Source organism: Numenius arquata, chromosome 1, assembly GCF_964106895.1.
Source record: "Numenius arquata chromosome 1, bNumArq3.hap1.1, whole genome shotgun sequence".
Taxonomy (NCBI): Eukaryota; Metazoa; Chordata; class Aves; order Charadriiformes; family Scolopacidae; genus Numenius; species Numenius arquata.
Genome location: NC_133576.1, coordinates 110,706,443 through 110,719,908, shown reverse-complemented (window position 1 = coordinate 110,719,908; position 13,466 = coordinate 110,706,443). Strand labels below are relative to the sequence as shown.

Sequence of the window (13,466 nt, the reverse complement as noted above, 5' to 3'; positions counted from 1 at the left end):
AGCACCAGTCTTTTTCTACAAAGGCCTTTCAAGAATGACTTGATAGGGGCAGGTGTTATGCTAATTTCATGTAACAACAGTTCTCTTTTACAAAATACTCCTCTTTAATGAGTTGAACGTATGTTTCCTGTATCAGACACCTGGTTCTTTCCGTGTTTTCTGCAATATCAAGCAGGCCATCAATATTAAGTGATTCCTTAAAATGTAAGCACCGATAACTTTGGACAAAGCACAGATATTTCTTTAAATAGTGTTATGAAGTATGACTAATAAGATTTGCTCAAATCTACATAGAGACTTGCATGTCAGTAGTTTTGTTCTCTTAGGCTCATCGTTCCAATGTGATGAGTGGGCTGATCCACCTTAACTCCGTTCTATGTAAGTCAGGGCAATTATGGGCTACTACTCAACTCCAAGACTGTCAAAGTGTAGTGTTCTATCTACAAACGCTATGCTCATCCAGACACTGGACCTGCATAATATATATATTATCTTTGTTAACACTTACCTTCTACTTCTGCCTCTGTCTGAGAATTGCTTTTTCCTTTACCCAAAGACTTGCTTTTGGTAGAACCTGTGCTTATACCAGCTGCATCCTGTCCTTTTGTAAGTCCATTATGTTCACTTGTAGGAGATGGACATTTCTGAGGAGACGATGGAGGACTGTTTAACTTATCCTTCTGAGTTCCATGTCGATCTTTTAATTTTTTTTGTAACCTTTCATATGTTTTACTAGACCTTTCGTCTCTAAAGTTGGATCTTCCATGACCAGGCAAAGTATCTAAATGAAAGTAAAGAAGAAAAAATTTTAAAATAATCACTAAGAACAGAATATAATTAAAAATCTATTTAAAAATGCTATGTGCATTAAGTGCGCGCTTGTGTGCTCCTATTGGAAAACTGAAGTGTCCAGCAGGTAAACTGATATAGACTAATTGGACATTAGCAACGTATTAGGGGAGAAAGTGCAATCTTTCCTTGGTGCATCTTTTTTCTACTTAAAAATTATTCTTAAAATGTTTCTATAATCTTCCTTGAGCTGTAAGGTACAGGATAAAGTCAACACAGGCAAAAACTGCTACTTTATTACATGGGAGGAGGTTTGCTCTAATGCTGAATAAAAAATACAGAAGTTTTAAGTTTTGGAATGCAACCAGAGCTCTTACTTTAACGGTGCTTCAGCAGAAATCAACAGGGAAAAGCCCCACAAAAGCATAATCTTTCAGGGCAACTGAAAGACACTAAAAGACTGAAGATAGTATGGCTATGTCTGGTAAGTACATTATACAATAATCTGAGGCATTGCCGCAGTATCACCAAAGTCCCATCTCTAAGTCAAAACATGGCTTTGGAAAAAAGTAATGAAAAATGTAATGAAAAAAACAGTGCTGTGGTTTTGATTTAGTATGAGAATAATGTTGATAACATACTGATGTTTTAGTTGTTGCTAAGTAGTGCTTATACTGAGTCAAGGACTTTTCAGCTTCCCATGCTCTGCCAGCGAGGAGGTGCACAAGAAGCTGTGAGGGAGCATAACCAGGACAGCTGACCCAAACTGGCCAAAGGGATATTCCATACCACACGATGTCATGCTCAGTATACAAACTGGGGGGGAGTTGGCCGAGGGGACGGGTGATCAATGCTTGGGGATGGGATGGGCATCGGTCAGAGGGTAGTGAGCAATTGTACTGTACATCACTTGCTTTGTACATATATATGTATGTATATATTAATTATTATTCTCTCTTCCTTTGCTGTCCTATTAAACTGTCTTTATCTCAACCAATGAGTTTAACTTTTTTTTCCCCACATTCTCCTCCCCACCCCACTGCGGGGCAGCGGGGGCACAGTGAGCGAGTGGCTGTGAGTGGTGTTTAGTTGTCGGCTGGACTTAAACCAGGAGAGCTTAGAAACAGCTTACTGACTCATGACTTTAAAACAGTGCACCACATGGCACCAACTCTTTCCTCAGTGTAACCTGATCTATGATAAATGATGAAAGCGTTGAAAAAAATACATCCTTCAAAACCCGCAGAATTTGTTCATTTTCAGGTAAGTTGGATCACTCAGTCTGAAGAAGGAAGAAAACAAGATCAAATAAAAAATTCCTTGCAAGACGGATGAAATTACAAAATCAGAGAACTTTTCAGTTTCTGTTTTTATAGGTCAGCTTAATTCCCAGAAAATTTGACAGAGGACTACTAGATAAGCTGTGACAATTTAGAAATTTGATTTTCACTACTATTAGAGACTTAAATGCTCTTATTAGAGAACTACCACACTCTAAGTGCTTCTGTTCCCACCCCTCCCCCCTTAAATTCAGATCGCTCATATAGGAGCCTAACTGTGGACTTTGACCTCTGAAAACCATAGCCAAAGTCAGTGGTCCAGAATTAAATACGAAATCTGTTGAAAACACGTAGCAAATCAAAGCATCCCTAGTCTTCTAATTCCCTAAATCCAAGGCCATTTTCCATATATATTTAAAACAAAGCAAAACCAATGAATCCCACTTTATCATTTTTTGTTACATTAGTGGTTTAGCACACTATCACTGAATTCATATTTAAAGGGATATAACCTAGCAGCAGAAAAGTAAAAAATATTATTCCATTCTGAATTATCCTTTATCTTTTATTCATTTAATTATCATACTCCAATCTCTTAATTTAGCAAACTAAAAGAAAACAACTACCATCTACAGGAAACCAAGAAATGAATAAAAATATAAATAAGCACCCAAAGAGCATCTAATAATGTACTGTTATCAAAGTAGTGCAAGAAAGAAATAAAGTACAGCTTAAGAATACACAAACACTAAGAATTTCAGCAAGATCAAGACATCAGTATATTCTTAGCTGATGGCTTTTTAAGCACATTGACTGCATGGAGGACATGTTTAGATGATTTTAGTAATAGCACAGAACACTGAGAATCTACGTATCTACAGCGACATGACAAAGCTGTGTTTAGTTCCCCTCCCCTCACCCCCGTAGCTTCTAGCTTCTTTCTCTAAAAACAGCAACCTGGCACTGCTCTCTGAAAGTCTTTCAAGGTCAGCACCTGCTTTATAACAGAAGTTTATCTAAAGAAAAGCAAGTCTACCAGAAATGTAAATATTAGTCTAAGAACCCAACCCCTGAGTTAGCAGACACATATGCTTTGCCACTAAACAGTATTAAAGGCAGATGTCAATAGCACTGCCAAAGACAACTTCAACTACAGTATTAAGTTTAGGTTGGTTGCACCTGATTACTCAAGTTGGTCCTCAATATGGACATTGGACTAAATGCATACAGTTTTATGAAAAATAGCAATCTTTTTTCATAATCAATACTAAAAACTCCTGTTTCATGCTTCAAACAGGATACCTGCAAGACATGAGATCTCAGAACAGTGCCCAGGTATGGATTTAAACATTTAATCTCAGGGAAAGACAACAACTGAATCACTACAAACACTTCCCGCGTTGCTTTCCTGGGCAAATCTGTAACTGATACACATAAGAAATAACCTGTATTTTTAATGGATCACTTAACAGACAAGTCAAATTAACGAAAAGAACTTCTTCTAGAATAATAAGCTTCAGTAAAAACAAGAATGGTATCCTCATGAAACTTTTGTGTATTGCTTCCATTCAAGCTATAAAGAACTTCCTTGATAAAGCCCATACATCAGCGTAACAGATGCTGGAAATGGGTAGAGCATTATTTCCTTCGATAGAACTTGCAATATTCGCTAAGCTACTTACCCATGTCGCCATATACTTGTGAGGTGTGGTACTGTGGAATGTACTGTGTTGCCATGTCACCAGCTCCGGTCACAGGTGAATACATATGACGTGGTGGAGGGGGTATCATGGCTGGAAGAGGAAGGAAGCCAGGCAGTGGGGGATGCGGAGGCCTGTGTATCACTGCATGACCACCAGGATGAAATTCTGGAGCCTGGGGGACCACCACAACCCTTCGAACACCGTTATCCTCAATAACCTGTACAGAGAGAGACACCACACACCAAAAAAGAGAAGTGCTTAGTAACAAGCAAAAGAATTAATGTGTTTGGAATGACAGTCTGAAAGGTGTGTTTCTATAAATACTTAAACAAAGCTAGTCATGGTAAAACCCTTACATTTGAAGAAAGGAAAACATGAGAGTCTAAGAAAAACCACGACTATTAAAGTGGAATTTCCGCTCTTTTAAAGTGTATTAACTGCAGTAATGCCAATAATTTCTCAATGTGATGCTGAAAAATACTGTTAAAAAAATCTGACTGTAACAACATCTTATAAACAACCGGGTATATTTACAGCATGAGCCTAACTTCGCCTCAGGGTCCTGTTTTCACTACACTGATCCTATGGTTGGTTCTACAGTACAACAACTAGATTATTCCCTAGAAGTGATTTGGTGGGTGTAGGGGTCTGAGGGAGAGCAGGCACAAAGTACCAAAGCAGAAAATACTCTTCACTAAACGAGGGTCAGTCATCAACTGGACCAGAAACAGGGGTCCCTCCCTGAAGCGTATCACAGACAGGGAAGCCTGCCATCATGACCCTCTCTAGATGTTTGTCTGACTAGTGTTACATTCACAAAAATACATGACTGTTGGTAATATCTAGAGATGATCTTGGCACAGTTTGCCTTGTACGTATCATGGTGTCAATAACTTTAGTGTCTGGAATGCCGAAGAATAAATTGTTCTCCACTTCCTAGTAAAATAATGCCACAGCAGGGACTGCAATCTAAGTTCTTGGATGAAACATCCAGAAAAGGGGAAGAAGAACAAAGGAATCTAGAATATTATGACTATATTCAAAAGCAGGGGACAAGGCACCCTGTGACTTAAGTTTTCACTGACCTTTGAAACAAGGTGGGGACATGCACACATACACCAATGAGTAACTCGGTGCAACAGCAGCAGATCAATACATCAAAGCACTTAGTGCTAAGCTGCTTTCAACTCCACTGTTTAAGCTTAAGGGCATTATGCTTGGCTTGATTTAGTCCCATGCCCTGGCGTGAACACTTCCACCAAGTCCGTGACAGAAAGCTGCTTAGAGGATCAATCATTGGTTCTACTGTGTCTCCATTAGGGGTTGGTGTGCACCTGGTACCTCTGGAACACAGCTTCTGCTTTTGTTTTCTCTGACAGACATCTAATTTGTACACCCCAAAATTGTCCTAGCTGGACCAATGCAAGTAAGTGAGGTTAGACTACGAAATTATTTCAAAACTTCACTGTTCTGAGAAAGACAGTTATGTAGACACAGCTGCATGCTTCCAGTGTAATGGTAGAATGAAGATCTCTATGCATATGCATTAACATTCAGAAGACATAAAAGTATGTACACAGCAGAGCTGATTCCACCTTACTTAAATAAATAGAGCTGGAAATTAATATAAATGGCCTAAGTGAACACAACTGTAAAATACGTACATACTGTGTGACTTTAAAAAATGGGCTGACTCTTTTCAGTATACAAAAATCGTGCCTTATTGGGGAAGAGTAATTTCACTAACGACAACACTTCATATCTGTGCAACTACAGCAGTGTGGCATCTAAAGGCAGGATATATTAACAGCAGTAAATATGGCTAGCACTTCTGCTGTCCAATGAAATTCTCTAAACACTGAAACATAGTTTTAATTATTTAAGTCCTTTTTGCTTACACAAAAAAACTTGCAATTTATCATGATTTTATGAGCAGATTCAGATTACAGAGGAGCAGCTTCCATAAAAAACCCAAACCAACAGGCTACTTAGTTTATAATTTATTTGTTTTCTTGCGTCTGCTAATAGCCTAAGTAACTCAGAAATAGGTACCCGATTCATAGCAGTAGGAACCTTAAGTTTAATAGTGTAAAATGAAGAGTTTGACAAGTCCGTAACTGTGTCTCTAAATCAAACATCAACTCAACGGTAAGCCTCTATCAGGCAACAACACAGATAAAAACCCTCCAAGAAGCACTAAGTGCACCATGTCAAGCATATCATCTTAAGTTAAAAAATAAACAAGTCATCTATTATCCTAATTGTGCTAGCAAAACACAGTTCTGGCATAGGCCTGTTTGGTTGAGTGAACCAACCAAACATCACTGGAAAACTCACTACAGACAGCTTGGAGAAGATGAATAAAGATGAGATGGAGAAGAGAAGGCTCCGGGGAGACCTCGTAGCAGCTTTCCAGTACCTAAGCGGGGCCTACAGGAAAGATTGGGAGGACTGTAGAATGGTAATGGTTTGAAACTAGAAGGGGGTAGATTTAGATTAGATATTAGGAAGAAATTCTTTACTGTGAGGGTGGTGAGACACAGGTTGCCCTGAGAAGCTGTGGATGCCCCATCCCTGGAAGTGTTCAAGGCCAGGTTGGATGGAGCTTTAAGCAATCTGCTCCAGTGAAAGGGGGGTTGGAACAAGATGATCTTTAAGGTCCCTTCCAACCCAAACCATTCTACGACATTTGTTTTCTTTCAGAGTTTTAGAACTACAGTCCCAAAAGGAGAGGAAGGGAGAAGTAAATCAACTTACGACTCGCTTCTTATTTATGTGATATGAGAAAAATAAATATGCTTTATTCTATAGTTACCCCCAACTTCAAACAGAGGACAGTATGTTGTATCACTACACAACAGGACTTGAAGCAAGCAGAGGCATAATAAAACTAAATTAAAACGGTTAGACAAAAGATGGTTATGCTGAAGTTGTTCTTCCAGGCTGACAGTTTTAGACATTTAGCTGGTTTCCATTTTCTCAAAATCTGCAGTTCCTAACATTTAAAAATATACTATACCTGAAGAAACCATGTAAGTTACTTTGCTGGGACTGCATTAAATCTGGGATAACTCTTAGCTCAATAGTGTTAGACTTTCCTGTCTGCAAGACCACTATCAAACCTTCCAGCTTGTAACAGGAATTCCATCATAAACCACATGGCTGGTATGTTTTGTCAGCAGTAAATACTTCAGAAGCCTTACAAACTACAGGTTTTCCCAGGCTACGATACTGCTACTCAGATGCAAACAGCAGACATGAGCTCATTCCACCTGTTCTCTAAGCTGGATAGATGTGAGGCACCTTCAGTTCCAAAGTCAGAGAGCTGTGTTAGCACAACACTTCTTGCACTAACAAGCTCCAGTGAAAGGCTAACAAGCGTGCCTCAACAAGGCCCAGTCCTTCAGCCTGTCCGCTGCAAGCTGTCCTCAAAGGATGGATAAGGAATTTCATATAGATCACTCAGACTGTCATAGGTTACGCAACTTCTTAAACATTAAGTACTTCATCAACTGAAATTAAGTATGGTAAAATTTTGCACTCCAGTAATCTCAAAAAATATTTCCAGCTCTTTAAAAATGAATTCTAACAGGAATCAAGACTTTTTACTATGACCTAAAGATACATGGACTTTCCTGATTATTTTTAATTCATGTTTCTTCTGTCTGTTTGGGAACACAACTATGAAGGATACTTCAACCAACTTATCAGCCAACTTTCAACAGATGAAAGGTAAAACCATGGAGATGCCATGTATTAGTCTGCCTAACCTAACTCTCTTTGGCTAGATGACAATTTTTATGCAGTTCAGATAATTAGTCCAGTATCTGCTGGACACTGTAGGTTTTTTGATTGCATTTTACGTGCTGTAGACTCTTCTGAGTGTACACCATGGGGTGCACGGTGACTCAGAGGTAGACTGGTCACAACAACAGAACATCATGAGAAAGACAGACATACGTTATGGAGAGTGGTATTCATCTGCTCTAACTTCCAGGTCTGACCTACTGACCCCTGGGCTCATTCTATAGTTGAGGGAAAGAAAGAGACAGCATCTAAAAAGCCACACATCTCATTATAATACAAGTGTCCAGAATAGCCGAAAGGAATCATCCTTTTAATCTGCTTCAAAGAATGTCCAGGTTATCTAGCTCACATTTAATTTTCAGGCATCTAAATTAGGAATCACACAGCAGTGAGAAAATCAGAGCCCCATTTTAAGATAAGCTGTGGAAACAGGTATTATTTGATAATTTATCCCCAATGGACAGCTGACATTTTTTCCACGTTGTTTGCTACACTTTTTCTAATTGATCTGTTTTACTCCTTACCTGCAGGGAACTTCCCAACATGAACTATGTATATACATAAAATTATATTGGTGCCAAGAGAAAACATTCACTAACCAGAATTCAGGTCCTGCAAAATGAGCTATTTGGGTCATGATTGTATTTTATGTTCAGAAAGCAGTGAGTACATTAGGATCCTGAATTCAACAAGGAACTGGGCTTGTTATTGTCATGTAAGTAGTTAATATATAACTAAACAAGCACATATACATCGTCACAAGTCTCGTATCACCAAGATACTACAGGATATCTCCCCTTATTTACTTGCTTGACTGATTTATTGAATTAGCTATGCAGGTTCTACTCCCGTAACTTGCATGAAAAGAAATAAAGTAAGAATCAAATGAAGAGACATACCTGTGGGGCATATCCAGGAGGCACATAAATAGTAGGCACTGAACCATTTGGGGACATCATTGGAACCTGAGCAGGACCTGAATGGGTTACAGAAATATTCAGTACAGCAGCATTTAAAGTTCAAAGAACATACTGAACTGCAAAGTCTCTGTGGAAAATATACAAGATAACATGGATAAACAAAGGCAATGAACTGTACAGATAAAATTATAGCACAGGGCACTCTTAGAAGCTTAAGAAACAGAAAAAAAAAACCAACCAAACCCAGAAACAAAATTTAAAAAAAATTCAGTGGATATTTCTCCCCTTCTCTGTCAGTAAGCTCACAGAAAAGCTTATGTCAAAACTTCTTGACAGGTGACAAGTCAAAAGAAGGGTCCCAAGATGAAAAGACAACAGACGTGACTTTAAAACAGAAACAAAACCAATATAAAGTATTTGAAACAAACTGCTGAAACCAGATAGCATACAGCATGAAGAGCTGTAAAGAAAATTACTTACAAAATTGCTGCTCTGTTACTATGGTCTTATCACCTAAAGTGGTCTCAGTACCAGAAGAGTGGGAGATGGCAAACAGGACACTAACTTAAGGTCCCAGGGGAAGGCCAATGTATTACAAACCAGTAAGTCTACTCCTAGCAATGGGAAAAGTTGTGATATGGTGATGATCCTTGTACCACACAAACTGGAAACAACAGAGTTCGCAGACACTTAGATTAATATGACACAATGGGGAGGTGTTAAGGTGGCATTTGTAGATAAAGTACTGCCTGGAAAATCTGATACCTTCAAAGAGCACAGGGACACTGTGACACACTTTGATTTTCAAAAAGCTTTTGACAATCTCTCTCAAAGACTCTTAAAGAAGTAATACTGCCTTTGGTTAAACTGGGAAAAGGGCTTCTCATGAATAACTAACTGGCTTAAGAACAGGAAACAAAGAGAAGAAGTAACTGATCAGGTTTCAAAGTGCCTGGAGTGACCAAAGGAATCCCACAGGCACGCAAAGAAGAACCTGTTCCACATATTAACAAACCTTCCGGAAAAGGAAATGAACAGCAAAGTGACAAATCTTCGGTATGCTCTCAGAGAGCTGCAAAGGATCTCACAGTGCTCAATGACCAGATGATAAAAAAGCAGAAGAAAGTGTTGATAAGTGCAAAGCAATACACCTGGATAAAACCAGAAGTATTTATTCACAGCAATAAGCCATAAATCAGCTGTAAATAAACAGACTATGGAGTTGCTACATATATTTCTAAGGAAATACCAGCTGATTGTTGTTCAGTGGCATTCACAGAAAGAACAAGAACATTAAAAATCATTACTAACAGAACAGAGAACAAGCAGAAAACATTATTACACTATGCTATAAATCCACGTGTTACCTCAGTATCTTGAGTGCTATGTGCAAGGTCACACACCTTTCAAAAACAACATACAGAACTAGAAAAGGACAAAAAAAAAGAGACAAAGAGAAGTTTACAGTAGCTTTCTACCTGTTTATCAGGAAAGATTAGAGACTGGAATTCTTCCATCTGAAGATGATTAAAATATAAAAGGACTAGCAGCAGAGGAATAGCAAAAGACCTATTTAAAAAACCCCACAAACTGCCCAAAAATGGGAAGATAGATCATTTACAGTTTCTTATGTGCAAGAACCAGAGATATTAAATTAAATCACCAGGTAAAAGGTTTAAAACAAATAAAGGAATTTCTCATGAAAGGTACAGCTAAATTGTGTAATTCCTTGCTTTAAGACCATTGTGGAAACTAAAGGCTAGGTTCAGAAGAAATTGAACAAATTGAGGGAGGTAATCTGTTAAGAGCTGTAAAAAATACAAGTATTACTTTTGGTTCAGGAAGCTACAAATAAGAAAGTTACATGCTCATCCCTTTAGTATTTGACACTGGCCTCTATCAGAGCAAGCACACTGGCACGGGCTTCAAGAGGGACTGCCTACAGACACCCTTGCATTCTTGCGTTTAGAATACACAAGACAACAATTGCTGAAGTTTCAGTTTTTCTTTAATAATTAAACACAATATAATCTGACCAGGTCCCATGCCAAGTGCATCGGGTTGAGATTCAGACACTCCAAGCCACATTCTCCAAATTTCCAATTCAGTGTAGTGAGGCTACCAAAAGCACTGATCCAACTCTTAGTGAAGTTTCAATAATACTTCTGAAAAGGTGTTCATAGTTCCACATAAATGTTTTATAAACTCAGTTAAGATCTGCAAATGGCAAATACTAAGTAAATGCAAAGTACGGTATATAAGATTAGCATACCTCATTCTGATAAGTATGAACTTGACAGAAAAATAAAGATAACTATGTCCCAATGCCAAGAGCTTGGGGAGCCAAGAGCAGGGAAAAGGAACAAAAAGCAGTCTTTAAAAAAGTAGCATGTAATCCAACTTGATTACACATACTATATGGTCTTCTTCAGAATAAGATACAGAAGTTTTGAAATGTATTACCTAAAAAGAATCACAGCTTTATTATTGATTAAGTGTTAACCTGCAGCTAGGGGAGAAGGGAAAGAGACTTTTAAAGAACAAGGTCTTGAGATTTTAATTGAGAGATTAACTGAACTAAGTAACAGCAAAAATACAAGGACTACAGTAAATTATATCTTTTTACTCAGCTGAAGCTCAAAAATGTTTCAGTGAAAGTTTCATTCAAGAAAATACAGATATATTCAGGAGAATGTAGATATATTTTCTTTCTAAAAACAAATGAAAGTGAAGTGAAAAGCAGCAAAAGAGAAGCTGAAAAAGTGCTTTAAAGTGTTAGCTTACAATAAATTCAAAAAGGTAAACAATAATGGAAGCATATTTATTATAAGTTGCAATTCAACCGAATAATGGTTTCAATTCTTCCAAGAGGGTGGATTTTACACAGCTTGCATCTTGTATTGCTTATAGTTTTTCCATCATGAATACAAAAGACTGACACTTTTATTAAACTCAAAATTTTAAACTATATAATTTTCCAGTAAATTGAGAATTAAGACCACAGTTACTTTAAATTTTTACAGCAAATTCAATGTCTTCAGGGGATGAAGGAACTCTAACATGAACAGCCTGTTTCTTTGTGCACTGGCGGGTATTTCTGTGTTTGGCTTTTCTGTCTTGTTTTGCTTTAAACGCCTAAAGAATATTGTCTAACAATCTTTTGAAAGCTTGCTTATTTAGTGCTTTAATCTCTCTGACAAACAAGCAAAAAAAAGCCGTTATCGCCAGTCAAGTACAAAGGTTGATCCACAAAGCCATTTTCAGTATACCCATATTCTAGCAGACACGAAAATAAAGATATAAAGGCAATGTACGAACCTGAAAAATTATGGCAGTGTTAGAATAGAGTCAAATTAGTAGTTTGAAAATTTGCATCCCATCTTTAGCACTTTACAGTTCCAGAACTAATGAAAATATATTTTTAATATTCAAGACGTAAGGGTGAACTTTAATTTACTTCTGATTAGATTTCCAAGTGGTTGTGGAATCAAGTTAGATTGCAGAGGAACATTCATGAAAAAAAAGTTGGCACCTCTTATAGTTTAACGAACATAGGGTTTTCACAGTGAAATTACTGATTTCTTGTCAGAAAACATATTACTACCTGCAAAAATTAAAAAAGCTTTCTCCTATCTAAAGATAAAATGCTAATATGCTATAAAAACAGATCATTATTTTTTTCCCATTAAAAACAAGTAATGTGAAAATCTTGGCTCTACTTTAGTGAAATACACTGCAAGGGGAATTTTCATGCTTTTAGGTATTGGCTAAGCTGGTGCATGACAAAGCCAATGTGTTTTATCATGAGGTGAGACTGATTATAAAGTACCATCAAACAGCAGCATCAGGAATTCATGTTAAGCAAACATCTAATTTTCTGTATTGCACATAAATGGAATTGGCTTTCTCCAAATCACTACACTATGAATGTTGATGACTTGACTGTTGTAAAAGGAGGTCTCGAATCTTCTATATACTTTCAAGTATACAAGTTCTCTTACATGAGAAGTGGAAAAGTATTGTGGGAGACAAAACAAACACATAGCTGTGTTTCATACTTTATTCTTGAAGAATGACTCAGACACAGTAAAGGTTTATTTAGTTCTCTGCTCCAAGAACCCAAAAAACAGATGTTTCACCACACTCTCAGTTTATTGTTGCCCTGCAATTTGCTATTTCACTACTATAAAAGGGAAAACTGTCTATGGAACAAGGTGTCTATGGAAGCATTTTGTACTAAGTTTAAAAATAAAAAATCAAGGTGCCTACTGAAGATCACACAAAACTTGGAATACGTGTCCTGAAACAGGAAAGACATAAAAGAAATCCCAACAACGGGAGGAATACCTTCCCCCGGGCCCCAGCAGCAGCAGGTGAAGTTCTCCAACGCGCCTATTTGAGCTGACTGTAAAAACCTCACAACGCTCATTACGGCTCCCATAAACATGTCGCACAATTAAGCGCTGTGTAATGGCTAGGACCGCGACTAACCGATATAAACATAGTAACTCCTGACGACATGAGGATACCGCCAACGCCCGCCTAACAGATACATGATTTCTTTTTATTTTAACCATTAAGCATCGCTCCGGTTTAAGCCGGAGAGAGGAGCTCACCGAGCGTTCCCAGCCCTCGCTCCCCGCCCGGGAGCCCATGCTCTTCCGGGGCAGTCACCGCCCATCGCCCCGCTCTTATAAAACCTGGGCTCGCTATGGCCTCCCAGCCCACAGCCCGCCCGCTCCTTTCGCCGTGCCTGGGCCACCGCACCCCATCCCCGGGCCGGCCCACCCTCCTCTCCGGACCCCGCTCATCACCGACAGCGGGGTTTAGCGGCGCTCGGATTCCCCCGCGTTTTATTTTATTTTATTATTTCATTTCCAGCCACCGCAGCTCTCCCCCATCCGCCGCGGTGCCGCGCCCCGCTGTTGTGGGGTTACACCGGGGAGACCTTACCGCTCATTTCGGGC

General features: G+C 38.6%; 1 protein-coding gene across 1 annotated transcript in view; it reads right to left on the bottom strand.

Annotated features, from left to right (window-relative positions):
* FNDC3A (fibronectin type III domain containing 3A) overlaps positions 1-13,466 on the bottom strand; it is a 107,223-nt gene that overhangs the window by 48,686 nt on the left and 45,071 nt on the right. Inside the window, exons 3-5 of the mRNA XM_074148101.1 lie at positions 8,479-8,555; positions 3,752-3,989; positions 509-781 (exon numbers count right to left, since the gene is read on the bottom strand). Coding sequence (XP_074004202.1) covers positions 509-781; positions 3,752-3,989; positions 8,479-8,555 — 588 coding nt within the window. The remainder of the gene's footprint in view (positions 1-508; positions 782-3,751; positions 3,990-8,478; positions 8,556-13,466) is intronic.